The 23,740-nt window shown below is 41.0% G+C and overlaps 2 protein-coding genes across 9 annotated transcripts in view; one reads left to right on the top strand and one right to left on the bottom strand.

Moving 5' to 3' along the window:
- Positions 1-13,254, top strand: part of SON (SON DNA and RNA binding protein) — a 41,490-nt gene extending 28,236 nt beyond the window's left edge. For 2 of the 8 annotated variants that reach the window (XM_055801518.1, XM_055801519.1), the window contains exons 9-12: positions 5,433-5,580; positions 9,796-9,864; positions 9,954-10,069; positions 10,589-13,254. In XM_055801518.1, the coding sequence (XP_055657493.1) occupies positions 5,433-5,580; positions 9,796-9,864; positions 9,954-10,069; positions 10,589-10,747 (492 nt within the window). In that variant the 3' untranslated portion in view covers positions 10,748-13,254. The other 6 variants (XR_008746780.1, XR_008746782.1, XR_008746781.1 and 3 more) reach the window with 6 other exon arrangements.
- Positions 13,255-15,816: 2,562 nt separating this feature from the next.
- Positions 15,817-22,076, bottom strand: DONSON (DNA replication fork stabilization factor DONSON). Its single transcript, XM_055802636.1, has 10 exons — positions 21,651-22,076; positions 21,323-21,403; positions 19,958-20,161; positions 19,438-19,616; positions 18,740-18,918; positions 18,510-18,633; positions 18,285-18,389; positions 17,352-17,550; positions 16,460-16,675; positions 15,817-16,177 (listed from the first exon to the last, which is right to left on the bottom strand). The coding sequence occupies exons 1-10, from the start codon at positions 21,924-21,926 to the stop codon at positions 16,040-16,042; spliced, it is 1,701 nt and encodes a 566-aa protein (XP_055658611.1). The 5' UTR covers positions 21,927-22,076; the 3' UTR covers positions 15,817-16,039.
- Positions 22,077-23,740: the final 1,664 nt, after the last annotated feature.

The following is a 23,740-nucleotide window of genomic DNA, read 5'->3' as shown; positions in this document are numbered from 1 at the left end:
CATCAAACTCATGAAATGACAAGTAGTGATAGTCATGCGCCCTCTACAAAATGCATTAGGGGCTACACAAGACTCAACCTGGCTTTTTTAGGATGGTGGGGTCTGTGAAAGCCTTCACAAAACCTAGGTTTGATGAACTTAATGAGTCACTTACTGTGGTTAGAGAGTAATTTCACAGAAAAAAAAGTGAAGTAGGGATAATGGGTTATGAATGCATGTTATCTTTCTCAGTGATACGAATGCAAACTAACCATGAAATGCAAAGCACAGGTTGTATTCTACTTAGGCACTTGAAGTTGTATAACTTCGTTCCTGTTAATTACACAGTGTAGCACTGAAGTCGGATTCGTACCCCCTTTTTTGTCCTAGGAAAATGCATTTTAATGTTTTTTAAAAAAAAAATTTTTTTTATTTTTTTTTTTTTAATTTTTCATTTGCTAGTAGGGCTGTGGAGTTTCTTGGGCTGTCTTGTATGTGTAAATTAGCGCAGTTTTCTGACTGAAGGTATTTGCCATTAAGGCATTGTGTGTCGGCAATTACCTTAAGTGATTCCCATAACAGGACTTTTGGTCAAGCACTGTTTAGCAGAAACAGAGCCCGTGTCAGCTAGTTATTTGTGTATCATTAAACAAAGAATTAGAACATGTGCAGACATTGTGATTGGCACAAAACTGGATAGATGTAACAAAAGAGTGCTGTCAGGAGAGGAGGAGAACTGAAGTACTTGAGGAACCTGTTTGATAAGCGCTGTCTTCACTTTGCATTTCTTGGATTTCAGCTCTTTTTTTGTACTTTAAAAATTACTCTGGAGAGGTAATATGTACTCAAACCAAAATATGCCTGCAGTTTCAGTTTTATCTCAATGTAATTTTTGAGGGATTTAGTTACTGAAGTGGTTAATGTGGCATTCTTGAATGATCGGCATACCAATTAGAAGTATGGTTTATTTTTCTAAGTAATGTGCTTATTCTTAATGTTTATGCCTAGGGTTCTGAGCAGTATTTATAAAGGCATAATAATGCTGTTAGGTTTCCTGTATCATTAAAACAGACTTATGAACAGTATTATCTTTTTCTTTTGAAAAGTGGTTTCTGTTTCAGTTTATCATCATTGGTGTAATCAGTTCACAAATACTACTTACTTACTCTGGAGGTTGCTTCTTTTGTTTCTTTCCTTGTTTCTTACAAATTCACTATGCCGCTGAATAAACGTCAGATCAGAGGAAGTGGTCAATTTTATTTTTTTTTTCTCAAGCAAATTCTGTTGAGGTCTACTTACTCAGACTTTCCCAGACTCACCACTTCTTTTCTGGATTTATCAGCCTAGTTCTATAGCCTAAACTTGCTCTCCAAAACAAGGTTTCTGCAACATTTTATGTGCACAGGGTAATGCCTCAGGATCAGTTTCATTTAGTTGTGCTAAAGCACAACACAGTTGTGCCATGTATGGCACATTAGAATGCTCTGCTTTGTGTAGTAGGTTCTGAGGAGTTAAAGCGTTCCTTCCGTTATTCACAGCCATAGCAGATGAGTAAAACGCATGCTAATAATGGAGGTAAAACTAAGTCTTGTGGTTGCCACTTGGAGAAGGACTGCTGACCTTCTGACAAGGCCACTTGTATTTTCACTGCCTTATACAACACAATGAGCTTTTCTTGGAAATGAAGGCCACATGGCAAGGCAAATCAACTTGATGTGATCTTGGACTGGCTCCCTGTTCAGTACTCAAAATGTTTTTTCCTCCAGCTATCCTCAGTTTAATTTCTGCTGATTGTATGTACAAGCTGTGAACAGAAGCTCTTGAAGCTGATGGTGAGCGTAGGTTTTGTGAGGCATTTGATGGGATTCTTCAGAAAGGTATTCTTCCTCTTATATGGGGGAAGGAATGTGGCTGCTGCTTAAAGTGCCAGTTTATTTTATGGAAAATTCAGTTACTTTGCAGTTTTGCCAAGATAGATGCTTGTTCCTGGTACTTGACTTGGAGAAATTCTTTGGAGTTAGTCTTAAAGTAATCTTTAAGACAGCCCATTCTGCTTTAGCTGAAACTGTCCACCTAGTGCCTTTAAGGCTTTGTTGTCTTTTGCTTAATGAATTATTGCTCAAAAGAAATAAACCTTCCTTCTGACAGAACTTAAGTTTTAGAGCCATGTCAGCATTGTGAGAAGGAATGGGTATTTTCTTTTCAGAGAGCAGAAACTGATGATGTATTTCAAGATCTCTTACATAATTATGGCTTTAATGTTTTGGATGTTGCGGGTGCTGTTAGATTGTTAAGTTTGGGGAAAGGACAGCATACAGCATTGAAGACTGCTGTTGCAGTTAATAGCTGTGAGTGTCCAACTTGTGTTCCAGAAAAAAACCCTGTAAAATCATCTTTGAGGTGTGATTTTTTTTTTTTTTTTTTTTTTTTTTTAATTACGATTTGCTTGTTTGAACCCTTAAATGCTAATTCAGGCATTCATGTCCTCCCAGATTTGCTGCCCTCACATATGTCTAAAAGAGGAATGGTCTTAATTAAAGTTCATTTAAAACCCTCTTAAGCGATTGGTTTTACTCTGTAGCCTTCTTGTTAAAGAATAAGTGTTGACACAAGAGTGTGGCTTACTTAGTTGTGTCCATCTGCTGGCAGAATGGAAGTATGCTTTATTTGGCAGACCTTTCATGGATTTTAGAGATCAAAAGATGAGAAAAATTGTATTAAATTCTCATGCAGGCTTACTCAAATTGAGATCAATGAATGAAAGAAAACAATTGTTTTGTGAATAATTAGTTGATTCTGGCAACAGTAACCAAATAACTTAGAAACCTGGGGGTTTATTGTATTACATACTTTTCAATTTTATATCCTCCTTATGGGCCAGATCTGCAAGGGTACATAGCTTGTAAGTAGTTCTGTAAGACTTGGCCTTTTATGATTTTTAAAACTGAAAAGAAACGTATGTCTTCCCTGCTCTTGGTAACGTTTCTACTATTTCTATGTTTTCAAATGGAATTACAAATACAGCACTAGTTCTTACCCATACTGTAGTAAGTCATGGGCTGAGTGAAGTATGTCATTAAATTATAAAAAAGTAGTTAGACAATATAATAGTACATGTGACATTAGAATTTATATTCAGTTTATTATTTAAAAAGACCCCAAACAACCAAAAAACCAAAACCAGGATGGAAAGATGAACTTTTTCCCCTGCTGCTGGTCTTCTCTGCTTCTTCAGTAAACTGAATCGAAGTAGGCTTCTCCTGGCTCCTTTCATGTTGGTACCAGAGTTACTTCAGTTAGCCTTTTAGTGTGATGCACAAGTACAGCTTTTCTGTAAAGAAACAAAACTTAAATATCTAATTCCTTGTTGTCTTGGTTCTGCTGTATGTGTTTGAGAGTCAGCATAGTGTAAAAAATTCACACTAAAGTTACCAGATAGGATTCTGAATTCACACATTAGAAGAGGTGTTTTTAGTAAAGTGCACTTCGGAATGTAGAACTCTATTTACAGTATTTGGAATTTGTTCAGGCTCTGGTAATCCCTATACAGGAGCTCAGGGCTTTGATTTTTAACTACAAATAGTAGTATTTTGGTTCCATTCTTCCTACACCAATCCTAACCCCACATCAGTGCATTTCCAGGTGTGGTGAGAAGGCTGTGTAACATTAAAACGACCTCATCAAGAAATTGCACTCTTGTCATTTGTGAACTGAATACACACTGGTGATAATGAAACAGATGTTTATTTTGAAAATTCTATCATTGCAAAGCAGGTACAAAAGAGGAATCGGAACCCAGGGTGACATTGACTGGGGTTTGTATCATTCTCGGCATGGTTGCCCTTTTCTAATGAGAGGTTCCTGGAAAAGAGAGGGGAGGATGAAAATGGAAGTAAGTAAAAGTCATTTTAGGTGTATAGCTCGAGGCAGTTCGTATCAAAGAAACTGATTATCTCTGTGTACACACACACTGCATGGTCTGCACCAGTCAGAAAAAAAGTTGGAGAGGTGCACTTAGCCTCTACTCTTCCATCAGACCACTTTGTTACTAAGTGCAGCATCCAGTTGCATGATTGATAGGTGTTTACTGTTTAATAGATAAATATTTGGAGGAGTCCTACCACAATCTTCAACAACTACTTTTTTTTTTAGAATTTTTAGAATTTTTTAACACCACGTATGGTGGGGATTACACACATGCACCATTAGTGTGTGTCAGTTGCCAATTTGAAATCCCCTTAAAAATACATTATCCTTAGTCTCTGCAAAAGTAAGACTTCTGGTTTTGTTTACGTACAAATCAAAACCAAGGACCTCAGTCCTTTGTCCAAATCTGGGAAATGCTTACTTTTGCAACCACAACTCAAACTAAAGGAGGAAAAAAACCAAACTGTTCTATTAATTTGCTTTGATAGTAAGTAAAATTTTCACAAAACTACTAGGCATTGTATCATCTAACCTACTATGCAAAATAACTGATGGACTTATCAGTGCCAGTGTGTAAACTTGTATATTTTAAGGCAAGCAATTTTTTGCTGTGATGGAAATGATTGACTTACTTATTGGGTCAGTGGGGGGGGCAGAAGAGAGATGATAGTTCACAGAATAACCTGTGAACTTTCACCCCTCTATATGGAAACTTGTTTCAGGGTCAAATCCTTGTAGCTGCCTTCTTGCCACGGTCAATGCCAGCCCTACTATTCACAACACTGCGGCCATCGAGGCCTAGGTACGTAAACATTTAAGGAGTTTTTAAAGTTCTTTACATCAAAACAGATTTTTAAAATTTCTGTTTATAAGCTTTCACCATTTAACAACTATTATGTTAATGATGATTTGAAAGAATGTGAAGACTGCTGCTGCTAAACTGTGTGGCTAAGCGCCTTTTTTTCCTTTTTTTAAAAAAAAGAGAAACCTGTATGTTTCATGTGGATTTTCAGAGTAGAACTTGAATGTGCAACTGCTGTGTAATAAAATGGGGAAGGTTTTTTTAATATTTAAAATATGCCTAAACACTATGTGAATGTCATTGCTAAATGTGCTTGTATTTTGTTCAACAACTAGGTACACTTGGCACACGTGTTGCCAGTTAAACAGTTAACACTGCCTCCTTTCACAAGATGAGAAGAGATGCATTGGAACCAAAGTAGCGTGTTTAAAAATGGACGGTTATCATTTTATTAAATACATATGTCTGAAACGGTCACTTGCCACTTTTGGATTGCATTAGAATTTTCTTAAGTTGTTCTTTTTTGAAAACATTGATTTGTCTCGTGTGTCTGCGTGAATTCTGGTTTATACAAAATGTTAATGTATATAAAGCTAAGGTGTATTTTTTTTTTTAATTGAATCTGTGAAAGGTTGTTAGAAGCATTTTTTTGGAAGCTCCCACTTATTTTTTACAATCCCAGTGCTAACTTTAGGACTTGTTTTACTTTTCTTTTTCTGGATAGGATCAGTTCTTAAGAGCAGCCCCTGTAACTGGAGGAATGGGAGCTCAACTGATGAGAAAAATGGGCTGGAGAGAAGGAGAAGGGCTTGGGAAAAACAAAGAAGGCAGCGTTGAGCCGATAATGGTTGATTTTAAGACAGATCGAAAAGGTAAGCCCTTCCTTAAATGTCTTATGGCAGTATAAACTTACCATGTGTGTTTTGGAGGTAGGCAAAATAACTTTGAAATAGTAAGCTTTTTGTGGGTACAGCTTCACTGTAAAAGTTAACAGAATGATGCAGATGATTTTGGTACTAGTTTTTTCAAGCCCTGGATTATATATATAGGCTTTGTCCTTACACCTGTGAACTCTTCCAGACATTCTGTGCCTTTCCTAACTTTCACTTTCCATTTTCAAAAGTGCTTCTCAGTGGTTCTTTAATTAGAGATGTAGTTTAGTTGGATGTATGGAGAATGCACAGACAGGGAAGTGAATTGTGGAAAAGTTGCCATGGTTGTTCTGGAGAAAGTGGCTGAAGCCAGGAGTGGGGCAGTATAGGAGACTGAGTGGTTCAGTCGGTTCTCAACTGGGGTGAAGGACAGAGGTGAGAGCTAGAGCTGAGTTCCTGCTGCCTTTCAGCTGAAGTCCTGACATGAACAGGCTGGCATATCGATGGTTTTAGGTCTTAGAAATGGATTGTTTCCTTTTTTGTCCATCTGATCTCATTGCTGTTCCATCTCCTAGTTTGATCCTGCTGCAGGCAAGCACCTCTGCTCAGCTACAGTGATGTTTCTCTGATTGTTTCCAAAGATTGCTTTAGCAGTTCCCTCCTCTTTTGTTTTTGTTGTGGGTTTGTTGGTTTTTTTCTTTTTTGTATAGTCCATGGCCACAGATGGAGAACTGTTGCACTTGTCTGACTTGATTCAAAAGAACTGTCCTTTTAATTACAGGCAGCGTGCTGCTGCTTAAGCTGGGGCAGCATGGTTTGTATGATTGGCCATCTTGCCAGCATATGTAGCAAGAGTTCTGTTTTCAGAGTGAATGTTTACGAACATTTTCTATCTGAAATACCTATACAAGTTCTAACCATTTTAAATACAAGATGTAGAATTTCAGCAGTCAAGATTTATAATTTAATTGTTCTATTATGCATGTTACCAAAATCAACACTGTTTGCAGGAAAACAAATTCTTACTATTGTTCTCCTAAATATTTTTATAAAACTGGGAATTTATTACTATATTAAATAGGTCACATCTAATATCAGTGCATGAAAATACTTTGAATTATGAGTCTGTGTTAGCTTTTTTCAGTGCTCGTAATTGAGCTCAGAAGAAAACAATGCATGTAAATGCACATGTTCTGAAGTTCATTTGCAGAGATAGTGTTGGATTTGAAGGAATCTTTAGCGGTCAAAATGGCTAGATCTTAACACAGAGGTAGTTCAGTACTGCTCTGGTGACCAAGCTAGTGGTGAAAGTATAATTTAAACATTTCAATATTAAATGCGAAGAGGTAGAAAATGAGAAAACAAGCCTAGGTTATGAAAATACTCATGGCTTTCTAAATTCTGAAGACCTCCTAGCATGTATAAATGGAGAAGTGCAACAGTCTCAGAGTACAGAACACAATAATACAGACGACTTTGTTTTATATGAACAATGACCAAATTTGCTTTTCAGCTGTTTTTCTTCTGTGTGCAACCTTTCTGTTTAAAGAAAGGAGAGGGAACAAAAAAAAAAAAAGATACTTCATGACAGAATGATTGCCAAGAAAACTTTTGAAAAACATTTTGTTCCTGTTATTTAGTTACTGTGATCTTTGTAGATGTTGTCTTGTAAAGTTCTCACTGCTGGTAAGAGTTCCTTCATTTTAGCTTGATTAATATTAGTCAGAGGGAAGAAATGGAAAACAGTCAATTTCAGTATTGTTTTCTCCAGCAGGATTTTTGTGGTGAGGAGGGAAGAGTTAGCTCTGTTCATTATGTTGCTTGCTTCTTGTCACATCATAGGAAAGAGACCATGTTGCTACACAACCTGTGATTGTTTTGAACATTAAAAACATTTTGGTGATACACACCTGTGTCAACAGCTCAGCTTTCCAGTTCTAGAAGTGTGCCCTGGGATTCTCATGTGGTTTCTGATATAAATTTCCTTAACGTCTGCAGAATTTGATACTGAAGTTTCAAGCGTCAAGCCCTAAGGCCTGAGACAGGATCCAGTCCTCAATTTGCTAGGCATTCTGTAACAGAGTTTTCTCTTTCTGCTTCAGAATGCTCGGTCTTCAATAACAATTGAAAATGTTAGATGGAGTTAAAGGATGCCTCCCCTGGCATGTGACAGATTTATCTGAAAATACTGATAACCCTAGTGATGGCCAGGCTTTGCATAATTTCAATAGTTCTCAAATATTACTATCGTATATGCAACCTTATCCCATAATTTCCACAAATAATATAGAGGGGTTCTGTGTTGGCAAAGAATAATCTTTCATGTTGAGCCAACCAAGTCTATAATATAGGGAGACAGCTTGCATTATGAAGAGGCAGCATGCATGTTTCATGCGTTACAAAGAAGCAACTGAATAGTGACCGTATACACGTATGATGGGTAGCTGAAAAGGTTATTCAAACATTAGTGTTTTTTGATGCTTAAATATATAAAAAGTCAGTTCTATTTTTTTAAAGTTCTGTGTAGAGGTTTAAGGAAAATGCAGAAATTTATACAAGGAGTCTGTTATTAAGACAGACTGTAAGGAGTATCTGCTATGAAGTAACTGTTACTAAGTCTGTTACTAAGTATTGTTTTGTAAGGGTTTTACACACGTTTTTAGAACTTATCCCCCAAATAAAATACTGTTTCTAGATACAGGAGCCCGCAGTTAGCTGAGGAGTTACTCAACAGGCTGCACTAAGAGGTGAACCGCAAGGTTGTCTGCCTTTGCCATAGCTTTCCCTTAGACTCTGTTTTTTCCAGATGCTGAGTGAGACCTGTAGTTCTCTCACAGGCAGCACTGAAAACAAACCCTCCTTGACCTTTGCTGTCAGCCAGTAAATTGTTGGTTGTCCGTGTTCAAAGAATCTTGGTCCGTCAGCAAAGCTTGTCAGAGTCCATTGCAGCTTTTTTGAAAATACCTTTTGAGGTACCAGGTACCAGGTGTGGAAGACAAGTGTCAGCAACTTAGAGTGAGTGGGACACAGTATTAATGTGAAGAATGACATGAGAGCTTTTTCTTTGGTGGAAGTCTTGTGTTTATTTTGGATATAAGATTCTGTAAGGAAAAAACCAACAACTTTGTTTCAATGATTGTTGTCTGTGAGGGTTTCATACCACTTGAAAAGTCCCTAATTAGGAGCTGCGTGAATATTAGGATGAAAATCCGGTAAGGAGGGGAGGATTTTCTTGTAAAGCAAAACAAATCAAAATGCCAACCAAAGATGAAGGAACAGGAAGAAACTGGAAAAATTGCAGTATCTCCCTGTCTTTATTCACACCAGGAACAGAAACAAATTGAGGTAAGAAACAAAAGTAATATTGAAGGATTGAAGTCCAAGAAACTCTGAAAAAACGGACAGGTATTTTGTTCGTGTGTATTTAAGATGAAGGCAAAATGAATGGAGAGAAAATTGAGTTGCTTCCTACGCATGGCATGGTTACTGGCATGTGATACGTTTTTGGCAATTACTACATTTTATTTCTTACTCTTGTAAGATTTTAAGAAGAAAAATGTCCAGCTTCCATGTTTCACAGTGACTTCCACTGGAACTTGTGCTCTTTGTACTGACTTGAGGCCCAGTCGGATGCTTTGCTTCTGCTTTGTATTCAGATGTGATTGAGATTACGGTAATTGGGCTGTGAACTTGTACATAAAGGATAAGTATATGAATACCATTAAGTAAAAAGGGAATGTTACAAGAACACTGTATCAGTTGTATCGCAAAAGAACATACTAGGTACGCTTTTTACTGTTCAATGGACATAATGTAAATGCTTAGCATGTTAGAGGCAAACTGTTAAGGTAGTGGATGAATTTTGGGTTGCACAGAACAAATACTGCGAGAGAATTTTTTTTAGGTGTATCTCTTTGTTCAGTGTTTCTCCAAAGAGGGCACTGAAAACTGGGTGTTTCCTGACTTGCATAAGGTCAATTAAAGTTTTCTACTACCTGGTTTGTTAAGAGTCTGACTAGAGCAGTTGAGAAGAATGTTGTGTAGTACGGAGGGGGAAGAAATGCTGGATGAAAGGGAGGTTTGAAAGACTTCTGAAAAGATAGTTGTATGGTGTCCCCAGGTTTCATCTCCACTGATACATGTTAGTGCTTTAGTGATGAGAATACAGAAATCAGGTGTGAATCGTAAATGTAAACTGTATTGTGTTTTGTTTAGGGCTTGTTGCTGTGGGAGAGAAGGCACAAAAGAGATCTGGACATTACGTTGTGATGAAGGATCTTTCAGGTAAGATTCTTACTCATCTAAAATTAAACTCATTTAAAATGACCGCTTTGATAGTGGCATTGAAATTTCAAATACATTTTATCTTTAAGGTAAACACCCAGTTTCTGCATTGATGGAGATCTGTAACAAAAGAAGATGGTCACCACCTGAATTTGTGTTGGTGGATGATAGTGGGCCTGATCATCGCAAACATTTTATCTTTAAGGTACGTTTTGAGTTTCCTCGTTTGCTGTTGGCTTCCAAATTTGTGTTTGTATACAAACATGTGAGCCGTCTCGGGGGCGGCTGAGGACTGCTAAGCACTGTCTCGATGCTAAGTCCTGTTTCTGTGCAGGCCAAATCAGTGCTCTCGAGCACATTAACCTGAAAATCTGTCAAGAAACACACCATTTCACTTCTTAATAAAATGATTAACCGATGTGGTGTCATATTCTTGCAGGTGTGATGTTAAGTCTTACTGTTGCAAAGGTAATGAGCAAAATGTAGTTGTTCTTTGTCCTTCAGTTTTATCTTAAGATGCGGGCTTTTTTTTTCACATAGTATCTTGTATTAGCAGTTACTTTTTGGAAACAATTCTGCTTCCAAACCAGGTGTGGATTTTGTCTACCGCTAAAGAGGAATTGCGTAGAGAATGTGCTTAAAGGAGCTGTGCAGGGCTGGCTCAGAACAGAAGTGGAGAGGCACTTGCTGACACTTTCTTCTTTCCTCCCTCTTTCCCAAACAGGTGAGAGTCAATGGAAATGAATATAGGCCTACTTTTGCCAGCCTTAATAAGAAGCATGCTAAAGCCACAGCAGCAACTGCGGCTCTCCAAGCGATGGGACTTGTACCAAAGGAAAGCATGGTTAATACCACCATGTTTAGGAGTGCCTCACACCGCTAGATATTGTTTTTTATATTGACATTATTTCAGATAATTTTACTCTGCACAAAAAATGGTATTTGCCCTTTCATGTTGTAAATACATTGGCAATTCCCACGTTGTAAAAACTGTACAGACACCTTCAGGTTTTTCTTTTGTACCATCAAAATGTATTTAAATCATACTTAGTTTTTGGTATGTTTATATTGTTTACATTAGTGATGTAATTATTTCTTAAATGACTAAATCAGACGACAGACTCTGGAGGCATCAGTAATCTAAACCCTTGTTTTAAAACTCATGCAATTTCTCTTCAATACGGAATGTTAACACTTTCATACTGTTTTGTACTATGCTGCAGTTTTCCCTGGTCTCGGTAAAGCTACTCGTGCGCTTTTGCCTACAGCTGGTAAAAGGTCGTGCGGCTTACCTTAGTCTAGTCGAGGCTGGCGTGTACTGCTGGACAGATACCGGGCCAGTACTGTGACCCCTGCGAGAGCGTGCGGCGCTAGCCCTGTTGTACAGCGTTAACGCTGCGGCTTCTCTTTGAATTTTGCTCGGGGGTTTAACTTGGCGGTGCACTGCAACTGGCCATACAGCCCATACTCTAGGACCTTCGTTATTAGGCAAAAAGACTTGCTTTCAAAGGGATGGCAGAAAGTCCAGCAATGGAACCGGTAAGACTTGCAATGTAAAGGTGACTCTCCCTGCATGTTCTAAGAAGGGGGATGATGGAGTTGTCTATTCCAAACAAATTAACACACTGCCTGATGTTGATTGTATGAATTTGTGGTTAATGTGAATTTTAAACTCTAACAGATCTACAACTGGATTTGGGGGGGAGGGAGGGGGTAGAATGACGCTTAAATTGTTGTACCCAACTTGGTCAATAAAGCAGCACAAGTTCATAATCTTAATCACTGGTCAGTAAGCAGTAATTAAAATGTATGCCAAAACAACTTTTTGAAGAGACGCACAGTATAAAAGTACGCTTTATGAAGATCACCAGCAGCTGTTAGGGTTGCAGAATCAGTTTTAGTCATTCTTGGTTGCTTTGGACGATTACCAAATTAACTCCTTGGGCTTAAATTTTGTGTAATGGTACTCTGCCTTCAAGGAGACGGCCTGATCCAGAGTTTTGGCAGTTTGACAAGGGGGAGGATGTCGAGAGCTTTTCCTTCCTTTCCCCCTTCCCTTTTTTTCTTTTTAATTTAAGAAGTATTAGTACTTTAGCTATGTGCACTTTGAATTGGAAAAGGCATTGTACACCTCTTGCCAGATTTGTCTGAGTTACGAGTGTGTTGCCAGGATTTACGGATTCTAGTAGTTCAGGTGCTTATTTCAGAAGTCTTTTTGAGGTCTCCTGTATCACCTACTGACCAGAGCTTCATCTGGGACAGGAACAAAACAGTTTGTCCACAGTCAGGCTGTGCTCAGGCCTAAAGCCAATGATCTTTGCAAGGGTGGTAGGAACATGGAGGTGAAGAACGACTAGTACCTCTTCTTCCACAAAGGTGACTTGTGTGTATTTTGTCAACTGTTACGAACAAGGTGTCTTGTCTTTACCCTGAAGGGACGAGGATCGATGTCTCGTGTTGTGTACAGCAGAGAAATGGTATTTGGTTCTCCACACACACTTCCAAGGAACAAAGCCCCTTACTAGTCTGTCAAAGTGCTCTAGAAATGCTTAAGTTAATCTCAATTTTCATGGAGATAGTTGTCTTGAATTAAACTTTTTTCCCTTTGGCTTCTCGCCTTCAGTCTCTGACTAAATATTTGAAGATCTCCTTGCCTTGCTTGCCGAACTAGTTGGAAGGTGTGTCTAAAAAGCCAAAAGTAAATAGGGTACAGTGATGGGAAGATCTGCTCTGGGGAGAACTGGGATCATAGCTGAAGTCTGGCTTTTTGATGTACAACTCAAAGTAATTAACTCGGGATGTGGGAGCAGCTCCCAGTTACCCTCGTGCTTAAATGTCTGGTTTGATAGAGCTGCAACACCAGAGATGTCGATCATTCTTTTTAGTCTGTGGCGTCCATGTCAGCGCTGGTCTCATGGCTGTACAATATCAAATCTGGGAACATGCAATCTCTTGTACTTGTTGTTTTGTTCTTTTTTTCTTGGTCTGTATTCCCCATGTATAATGTAAAGATACATGTTATCTCACAGCAGCAAGGAGCAGATATGAATTCAGTCCCATTGAAGACTCCATTTAAAAAATAACTATTTAGGAAAGTTCTGGATTTCATGCCTTAAAGATGTGGTACTGTATGTGGATTTAATCTTTGGTCTTAAGGAAGACTTGTAAAAAAAAAAAATAATTAAGGTCTGTAATGCCCTAATTATGACAGTTCTTGATTTTGAGGTTTCTGTTTTAGTTTCATTCCTTGTTGTTTAGAATGATACATGAATCTAAAGCTAGTGCAGCAATGTGTTTCTGTTAAATATGTAAATTTGAATTGGTTTGAGTGTCCTTTGCATGCAGGAATAGATAAGTAGTGATATATTAAAAAGAACAACTAGGAAACACTCTCTTGGAACCTGGTTATTTATGCAGCACTTCAGCTGTCTTAAAGGTGAATAGTCTGTGACTCCCGCTGATGGAAGGTGTGATCTGTTTGGCCGTTTGATTTCCTTTTGCTGCAGAATTATTTTCCTAGAAGTAACCTTGAAAGTGCTTCTGACTTCCCTGTCATGCAGGGGAGGAGCATTTTGAAACAGGTGCCTGAGAACTTGCAGCCAGCTTCCACCAGAACTATTTTTTTGGCAGTCTTCTAAGTTGTAGGTTTTTCATAGTTAGGACTGGAGGAGCAGGAAGGGGAAGTTCTTCTGTCTTGGAAAACTTGAAATTGCTTCTTGAAGTGCAAAAACCTCTATGAAGTCCCAGTCGGCCCAAACAAATCATAGTTGTGATGAATACTCAGCCATTCAGACAGGTTTAAATAAAACTTAATGCTCTAAGAGCATCTGGAATAATGGTAATATCTACTGCAAATGTAGGTGGAAGAGCAGCAGGCTGGCTAGTGCGGTGCTGTAGCTTTTAGAGGGAAAGTTCACCCACGGGAGCCAAGTATGCTTCAAGGGGAGCACTGAATCCCAGAGCCGTTAGCAGCTGCAGTACGCTGCTGAAATCACAGGTAAAGCTGTGACTTAAACCCAGCGCGCACAGTTTACAGTGCAAGGAGCTGCTACAGCTCAGGTGGTGGTGCAGAGCATCTGGTAAAGAATTTGGTGGCGCATTTCTGAAATTACAGTTCTAGACTACAAGAATGTAACTGCAATTCAAATTTGTTTTTTAATGACTGCAAGCTATTCCTTGGTGTTAGTGTCCCTCCGGCACTCTCGCAGGCTAGATGTGAAAATACAAACTGGAAGTGAAATTAATAGAAAAAAGTATTTCCTAGAAACGGGCTTGAGTTCCCAGACCAAAATGGTTATTAACTTGATTAAAATTGCTTTCCTGTTGCTTTCAGTTCACCTGTCCCATGTGCTAACACGCTAGGAGCAGGCCTGTTCCTCAGGCGTGCACCTGGGAGGTGGTGCCCGTTTCAGAACCGGGGCGGGGGGGGGGGGGGGGCTCACACCTACAACAGCCAGGGAAGCTGCGCTCTGTTCAGTGCAGCAGAATGTGGTTGCTTTGGGAACTGCTCGTGGTGACCCGTAGCGCTGGGCTAACAGTTCGTTTACAGCAGACTGCAGAACCCAGCAGCAGAGGCTGTGACTGACGGAGGCAGACAAGCCAGATAAAAAAGGCATCGAGTTGATGGCTATTGCTTGTAAAAAGTGACTGGAAAGGAGCGTTAACACACCAGCCACTTCAGAAACCTGGTCTTCTGGTGTTCCTCATGATGCCCTTTGCACTGGATTTTCACTCTTGGTGTCTGATACTAATCAAAGGGGAAAAGTTGAGTAATTTCCTTTCTGATTAGTTAGAAGTGTAAAGATTTAATGGATTGCACTACCCTGAACTCCACTGGAAACAAAAGTATTTGACATTATCAAAGTACTTAATATTCTAAGGTACCTTTTTCCATCAAAAGAGAGGGGCTTTCCTTGAGCTTTTCTAGATGTCCTGTTCAGTGTACCACAAGGTGGACAGTGTCATGGTAGTTACTGTCAAGTAAGAGATACTAACATGAAGTATTCCAGTGTAATTGTATACACACTGTATTCTTGGGGTAGGATACTTCAAGTGGTGTCCATACAAAGTAACTGGGAGGCCATGCCTCAATCCACAGTAACTTCTTCACCTGCCCACATTTTAAAGTTTACCAGTTGTTTCTTCAAGACCTGGCTCTCATCTCCTACTGTTTCAGAGAGGGCAGGCAAACGGCCCTGTAGTAACGGTGACCGTGTGGTGTGAACACTGCTTTGTTTCTGTGCAAAATACTGGCCAAACTGAGAATCTTGCTGGAGTGCACCAGTGTGACAGTATTCTACATGTTGCTCTTCAGATGCAGCGTTTGCTGCTGCAGGAGTCTGATCCCCTAAAAGGCAGTGTACACACCTCCAAAAGAACAGCTTTGACTACTCAACCTGAAGTGAAACAGACTCGATTAAACCTGTCAATAGGCTTCGCTATTGCTGTGAACACGCAGCGTTGGATGAACAGACCCCGCTGCCTCTCACATTCCACATCTCCAATCACCTGGTGCAACTATTCTATTTTTCCCAGCTTGGTCTGATTCAGGTCATAGTTTGTACCAATAGCTTTTTGAAAGTTCGGCTCATTTTAATGTTTGGTAGGGGAATGCTAGACAGCTATGCCAAGCTGTTCCGAGGAATCTTAACCTTTTAGTCTGACTTGGCTGCAGCCAGAACTCTGCTTGTGTCCAGCTGACTTTCATCTATCTTTGTGGAGGTCAGATCCAACTAAACCAAGAGGTGCAACATACCAAGCTGCAGCTATCAAGCTTCTCGCAAGGTGCTGGAAGCAGTTTTGAAAGGGGATGGGTGGAATTCTTGGAGAAACCAATGTAGTTACGAGTTACTGCACAGAGCAGCAGCAGGAATTTTGTACTTCAGAATCAAATTTGCATGTGTGTGAGAAATACAACCTTCTGGACCCAAGTCAGACCAATAAAACAGGTAATTGTGTTTTATCAAGTTTTATTTGAAAAAGGCTTTCTAAAATACAAAAGGAGATTTCCAAGGCCTTTTCCTCCAAAAGTCGTTTGAAGTGTTTTTTGACAGGTGGCATGCAATAGTTGTTGTCTGTGATGTGCAATCCCCCCAGTACCGCGTAGGTGCTGCCCCTGTAGTACAGCGCCTGCACACTAGAGAGTAGTGTTTTCCATTAAATGGAACGAGCATACCTAGGACTTCCAGGTGTAAGCATAATCCTTCATTTCCAAAGACCGGATGGAAGACTTCCCTAGTGTTGGACACTGCCTCAGTTGCTCCAAAGTCTTAGGATGCAGTCCATACATAGGAAGATCTTTGTATGCGGTTTCCTGCAGAAATTCACATGAAGAAGAGAGACGGGGAATAGGTATTTCTGTTTGAAGTGCCTCTAGTTCTTAACGCTCATTTGTGTACCTCTGGGGAATTCCTGGATAGATAGTTTTCTGATTTTTCCATTTCCAAGGGAATGACAAGCCATGAGGACTGCCAGGCAGGATCACAGTAACTGGGTGTAAACCCATTAAGGGAAAGTTTTGTGCCACTCAGTGTCCTATGGTCTGTAATAAGATACTCTTCCTAACAGGGGAGACTGCTGCTGCTAGTTCCCTTACCTTATTTAAGGCGGGGCTTGCGCTGTCAAGATTTGTGTTAAACACCGCAGTTGGCTCGTGTGTGTATAGCACAGCTGAGAACGCTCCCCTCTGTGCGGACCCAAGCAGCATGGTCAATGCATGCAGGGAATGAGGCATGACAGGGCCTACAACCTCCAAACTGAACCGGTCCTCGTACACCAAGTGAACTCTGGCTTTGGCATTTATACTTCTAGCCTGAAGACAAGATGACATAGGATTACATTTTGACACACTATGTCAACCCCTAATTCTCACATACTTTAACACTGCAGTGCCACGTCCCATTAAAAATTCAAAATACTTTTCAACATTGTCAACTTACTGGTCAATACATGGTTATTTTGATGGGTTTACAGACTTTGGAACAACTCTAAAATGTACTGACTGCCATACACAGGAATGCTGGGCAGTACTAAGAAAGTTAACTGCAGAAGAACAGTACAAACAACTACTCTGGTGGAAGACTGCCGCGCTACCTGTATTAACAGCATACCCTTGAGCATCCACCACCTCCTTACAGTAACAGCTGGCAAGCCACAGTTCCAAGGTTCCCTCATTGCAAGTAGCTGTGATGGTTTGAGACCCCGTATGATCTCAGGAGAGTCTCTTAAGAACCATTTTAGTATCTGGGAAGTCTGTTTAACCTCTTACGTCTCAGGGTGTGAAGAATGGAAGTACTGGGATTTCAGTTTAGCAGCACAGATTTATGTGGATAGAGATGAGTTGCAGTCAAAACGCTAACTCAGGCTATAGCAACAAAAATTACTCTGCAGTACCCAAGGGAAACTATACCAAGTCAGTGTCTAAATCTACGGGCTGAAGAAACAACTTTCTTTTCCTTATGAGAAAATGGGAGACGGTTGTTACTTACTTTGAGTGTTTGCATTGTACCACCTCGGAAAGCGACAGGGGACAGCAAAGTTGGTGGAAGCCCTGTTTGTGGACCCGCAACAGCCACGAGGCTCTTACAGTTTATCAAGAAGTTCAGCAAGGTGAATGTGTTTGTTCCTTTGACTAATGCAAGGGATTCGGGTTTGTGATCCATCTGCACCTCGTGCTTCTCCTTATGCCTGTATTGACTGGAGTCAAAGGACAACCATGAGGGAAGTGAAAACCATCAATGCATCACAGGAAGAACTGGAGCAGTGCAAATCCACAAATCACCCCCTTGATTGGTCAGGGCAGTGGCAAGTCATTTAAACAAACAAAACCAAATAAACCCTCCAAGCTTTACACTGATCCACATTATTTCTTCAGCTGTTAAGCAGCATCTTAAACCTGACTTCTGATCTCATTATTAAAAACTTCAGGTACTCCAAGTGCAAATGAAAACACAGGAAGACAGAGTTAATCGGTCCCTCTGAAACATACAGGATCTCAGCAACAGCTGTTCTGGTCTACAGCTGCATCCTCACTGTGCCACACTACTACCTAGTGTGAGCCTAGCCTACATGAACATACACCCTTTTCTTTAAACATATAAAAAAAGTCTAATGAGTCTTTCCAGTGAGCCTACATGTGAAGTGACACAATCAATTTGTGAGCTAACGGATCTTACAGAATTACATTAACAATTCACAATGGCTTTTCCTTCAAGAAGAGAAGCATCTAGAAATACTTGTCATAAAGAAACCCCAAAAGACATGCAGAGTCTCTTAATACACAGCAGTATGAGGATTATTACTTGGAAGTAAGTTCCCAAAAGCTTTTATAAAACTCCTATATAAAACTATCTATACTGCAAAATGGTAACATCTGCATAGTTTTCCAGTGTCATACATCTTGTCATGCAAAGAAAGGATACAGCTTAATGGAAATAGCATCTGGTTTTTTAACCTTGTCTTGGACTCCCATCTCCTCAAGCCAAGAGAAACTTTCATCATCATCATCATCACTTGGAGCTGGTTGTCTGGGAAACACAGAATCAGTAATAAGAAGGCAATACTGCATAGGAAGGTTTTCCAAATGGAACATACAGGAGTCTGTAGATGCCCTTGAATTCTAGCATTGTAGAAGACTTATTACATACTCTCCATCTTCCATGCTGTTACCCACTTCAAGGCTGTTGGCAACTTCTGTTTCCAAGTTCACTTCAGAGTTTTTCTGTTTCCTGGTTCTATGTTCTTCTACCAAAGGTAAAGAAAACTCAATGCCTTGAACAAAGGAGGAAAGAAAGCAATGGTTGGTTTTTTAACACCATTGCAAAGCTAATGCACTTTATCAGCTATTCAAATCATAGCTAGACTGGTTTCACCTCACCTTCATTTCTCATGGCTTCTCTTAAACCTCTAGTTGTGGGAGAAATTACAGCTGTGATAACATCACTTCCTGCAAGACCGGCTGCACGGAACAGGACAGTGAACTGGTAGGTACATACATAGAAGTAGGGACACAGTTTGGCTTTGAGCAGATTGTACAGAGAAGTAAAGCTGACAGACCTGCAAATTAGAAAAACACAACTCTATTGACACATCAGACTGGACTTGGCTGGGTGTTAGTGATGCACACTGAATGATTAGCCAGATTTTCACACATGCTCAAGATTTAGGAAGCTGCACTCCTCTGAAATGCAGCCTGTTTGTCAGTGCTGTGCTCTTCCACCATACTTGCTTTGTAAGCACGTGGTTCGAAAGGCATCCTGTTTGCCAATGCTATGCCTTTCCAGTGTTACTTGCTGTCCAGCATGTGGTTTTACACGAAGCAAAGACAATCTGCTGACAGGATTTATAGAATTCTACCCAAAACTAGAATTGGAGACAAGCATTTAACACAAGAAGGTTGCTTCAATCTTGCATTTCCTTAACCTGGTCCTCAAAATAATGAGGATTCTAGCTGAGGAAAAAAACCACCCAAAATCATGTAAAAAGTTTTCTCATAAAACTGCAAAGAGCTTGTGCATTAATAAAATCCCATTGTCTTAATCTTGCTAAAGACGCTAGTTGTTTGCTTCCCCTTACCAGTCACTCATCAGCACTTGTTGCAAGGTTTCATCCTGTGACCAAGGACTAGCCTTTCCAACTATTTTTCTATCTGCTCCAATCCGAGGGAACAGCTGCAGCCATGGCAGTGAAGGGTGAAGCCAGTAAACGAGGCTTTGCTGGAAGGCACAACGCAGTTCTGTTGACAGTTTTGGTTCCTAGAAGTCAAAAAAGTATTTTATGAGGACAGTAATGCTTTACTTAAGGCAGCATTGCAAGAGACAGATTAAAAAAATACTAAGTATTAAACACCACTGCTGCCCCCCTGCCCCCAACTGCTCCACAGCTAAAGTTGAATGGCCACTTACTTATCACTGTCTGCCACTTCAGGTACAAACCACAGATGGAATTAGGTTAGTAGTCTAAATGAGCCTTATTCTTAATGCAAGACCAAAATAAAAAAAGAATCAATCCTTCACTGCCAGCATGTTTAAGGAAAGGTGCAAAGGTACATTTTCCTTTCTGAAGGCGAGCTTACAGCTACCCTCCAACACATTACCTGCACACTCTGTGGTAAGTTTATTTCTGTAGCTCTACAATGCTGAGCAAATCCTTGAGCCTCCTCTTGTGCTTTTAAATGTTCTGCCCATGTAAAAGGGTGGGAAGACACAAATAGAAGTCGTGTTTTAATACTCCAGTCTGCAGGAAATTCATGTCTTGGTGCAGAGGGAATTTCAGGTACAGCAACAGGTAAATGAAGGTCCTTACAAAACAGAAACAGCACGAGTTAATTCATAGAAAATTAAAAAAAAACAACCAAAACCAAACCACCAAAACCACCTATGTCGCTACTTATTTATATTTTAGCATGGTTAGCTTTCCTCCCGTATTAATTTAATATGACTTTTGTGGCAGGCAGACCAGATACTGGACTACCACTACTATATATAATGTCTTGAGTTTAGCAGCCTGTAAAAAGACAAGATAAATCTGCTGTCTCCTGCACATTTCTGGCCAGTTCAGTGCAACAGCAAAAATGTCAGTTTTGGATCATAATGCTCATTTGGATCCTAAGGAAGTACTTGCATAAGAGGCATGCTTAAAAAAATAGCTGTGGCAGGGAGATTCCAAGTTACATGAAGTCTGACTGTTCATAGGCTAACCAAAGTCACAGTTTATACTCAACTGATTATTTTAATCAGTAATGGATTCCAACAGAAATATGGCATTATATTGCTTCCAAAACCACAATGAGGGTTTTTGTTCACGGCTGTCTTTCCAGAAGTCATAAACTAAGAATGGGTAAAAGGATGAATGATTAAAAAAACCCGAAAACTCAGCCTGAAGTTTATGAACACAAGAATTTTCATGCCAAAACAGTTATTTCCCGTCATCCTCTCATGGTGATTGTGATGTCAGGCGTTTCCTAGAGGATGCAAAACAACCCACTGAGGAGCTCTAGGACAGTTTGTTCTCTTTGAGAGATCATTTTTCTATTTTGCTACGTTAGTTTGAACTTAAGTTTCTGAACCTATAACGTTAGATGTTGCCTGCTTGAAACCCTCTTGCAAGGACTGGCCTTCAGGTAGGTATTCCCTCTTCCCAGTGTGTCTGGTGAAGTTGTTTGTTCCCCTTCTGTAGCTGAATAAGACTGCAGGAGATTTATTACTTTGAAGAACGTCCTTATCTCAACAAAACATAAAAACTAAGAATAATTATAGTAAACATGGTAATAAAACTGGCAGAAGACAACAACCTTTGTCAATTAGAACTACAACAGCAGTAAAGTCAGGCAGAAGGCTGTCACTCAGTAAACGTTAAGGCAATTTAAGAAATTTTCCTGATTATACAGAGATGCGTCATCAAATATTAAGTGATTTTTTGTGTGAACTGAGAACGGCTAAAAAAGTTTTCAGCAGCTCACACGGGTTAGGGCGAGGATGTCCATTGTTTCCGAGGGCTCTGCTCTCCTGGGGGGCTCAACTTCACCCACGGGCTCTAAAAGCTGAACAGGAACAGGAGTGTGAGATACAGTGCAAAATAAGAACTAGGTCGATAATTTCAAAAAACGTCCCTGGTAGGGAAACGTCGAGGGCGGCACCAAGCGCGTCCCCGCCGTCAGCGTCCACCCCTCCGGCCCGGGCCGGGCCGGAGGGTGGACGCTGACGGCGGGCCTTGCCCCTACCTCCCCGCCGCCATTCACCACAGGGAAGAGAAAACGCGACCCCCCGCGGGGCCGGGGTCGGTCCTACCTGCCAGAATGGTGCTACCAAGGGGTCTCCTCCAGGCGGCGGCGGCGGCCGGGCCCGCTCCACCGTCTGAGGGGCGCCGCCGGCCCGCGGCGCGTTGTCCAGGCTGGAGAAAGGGTTGCGGCGGGCTGGCGCGGAGGGGGCCCGCGGGGCCGCGCCGCAGCGGGGGTTCGCGGGAGCGGCGGGCTCGCACCTCCGCAGCCGTTTGCGTTTCAGCCGCAGCATCGCCGGCGGCTTCTTGAAGCCGGGAGAGTAGCCGGGTACAGCGGGGGAGGCCATGGCCGGGCGGCGTGGAGCGGAGCGCAGCGGCTGGGCGGGAGCAGCAGTCGCAGCTTGGCGCCAAAAGGGCCGAGCACCGCCCCTGGGCGGAGCTGAGGTAACGCGGCCGCCGCCATTTCTGCCGGCCCCGGGGCGTCTGAAGCGACGTTTCCGTGAGGCGGGGCGGGCTCCTTCGGCAGCTCGCCTGACACCGCTCTCCGCCCCGCGTTGGCTAGTAAGTGAGGAAAAAAAAAAAAAAAAAAAAAAAAAGCGTTACCGCGAAAACCCACAAATAGATTTCGGAGTCCATTCTGAAACCAGCCTGAATTTCTCAAGACGGGTATTGAGATCGCCGCATGGCTGCACCAGGACAAAAATCACCTGTGGAGATAGTAGAACGCGGTTCCAGTTGTGTGAAACGTGAGACTAAACACACTCCGTGTGTGTTGGGGGTAGAAGACTAGTTCTGACTGCGATTCATGGCACTGGCTAGGGCCCATGCTGCAGGATTTTACTTCAGACAACTGCAGAAAGCCCATCCTCTCACCACCAAAAAACAGGCAGTAGTTTTCAGCCCATCCTAGACAGATTATCCTTGCCAAAACAGCTCTGAAGGCCATTAAATAAAGCAATGATGGATTATAGCACTAATTTAGACACAGTGCTGTTTTTGAAGACGTGTGGCTGCCCTTAATAGCAACCCACATTACCCGCACATTCTGGTTGTGCAGGGCTTGAGCTCACCAGAGCAGAAGCATCCTCAGCAAAACCTGGTCAAAAGCCTCAGCTGGTGCAGCTCCTGGCATGCCTCTCGACATTATTAGCACTATGACAAACCACAGGCAGCCTTCCACTGGGCTCTCACAGCAGTGTACAGGTAACAGCGATGCACATGTGCCTTGTCCAAGCTATGAAGGAACAGGCAAGTAGCTGGCAGCCTTTACCCCCACAGCCGGGAAGCCTTGCTCACATTCAAAACTAGTTTCTGCTTTCTTTCGTCAGGGGATGTAGGAAAGAGGAAGTAATTGCTTAGGCAGCCTCGTGAATCCTTCCTGTTCAAGCACATACAAACCTAAAGCTAGCATCATTGAAGAGCATTACAAAATGCTGAGACATCTCAGGCAGCTAAATGCACCCATAGACCACTTAACACCCAACCGTGCAGAGACATTTGCTTCATAACTTGAGCCAGCTGAAAGACTTAAACTAAGGCTAGCTATTGCTGAAGTGGTCTATAGTACCACAGGGTTCAAAAGGCATTTATACATGTAGTTGGGAGCAACACAGCTACTGACAAAAGATCTCATAAAATAAAAACTGTACGAGAAAAATCTTACTTTTGCAGTTTTGTCAGTGGTTGTTTCTGTTTTATTAAACCTTATTTTTTAACCTATTTTCTTTGCTCTGATCGACTTCATTTTGCAAACATTTCAGCTAAAATGAACATAATCAGTAAAAAATAAGCAGTTGGGTACAAGGCTTCAGCTAACTAAGAAGATTCACATGCTTCGTATGTGTGTGTACACACATAATAGCACTGCTTATCTTCAAGGCTGCATTACATCACATTAGTAGTAAAGTAAGATTTACTCATGCTTTTATATGCTTCCCTTGTATCATTTATCAAGAACCTACTACAAGTTCTCTGAATAACAGAAGATAGATTAATCGTGCTTCTAAATAATCTATTTGCACTCAAATATTCCAACTTCTTACACTGGTTTAAAGTGTTAGTATCTGTTTGAGCCATCCACACAGTGAAAATGAATAGCACAGCTGAATAGAAATATTTTTGCTCTCAAGTAAGAGCAAGTTTGAAGCCACATGCTTTGAAG

This window comes from Falco peregrinus, chromosome 4 (genome assembly GCF_023634155.1).
Source record: "Falco peregrinus isolate bFalPer1 chromosome 4, bFalPer1.pri, whole genome shotgun sequence".
Lineage (NCBI taxonomy): Eukaryota > Metazoa > Chordata > Aves > Falconiformes > Falconidae > Falco > Falco peregrinus.
Note: the sequence above shows the minus strand (reverse complement) of the source record. Positions and strands in the feature narration are given on the sequence as shown.

Bases quoted from the DNA above. Each gene is read 5' to 3' on its own strand.
- DONSON (XM_055802636.1), bottom strand. From the start codon at position 21,926: ATGGCCTCCCCCGCTGTACCCGGCTACTCTCCCGGCTTCAAGAAGCCG. The intron at 18,919-19,437 runs GTAAGGGGAAGC...TCTAATTTGCAG, and splicing joins CAAGTGCTGATGAGTGACTG to GTCTGTCAGCTTTACTTCTC. The intron at 18,634-18,739 runs GTGAGGTGAAAC...CCTTTGTTCAAG, and splicing joins AGAAGCCATGAGAAATGAAG to GCATTGAGTTTTCTTTACCT.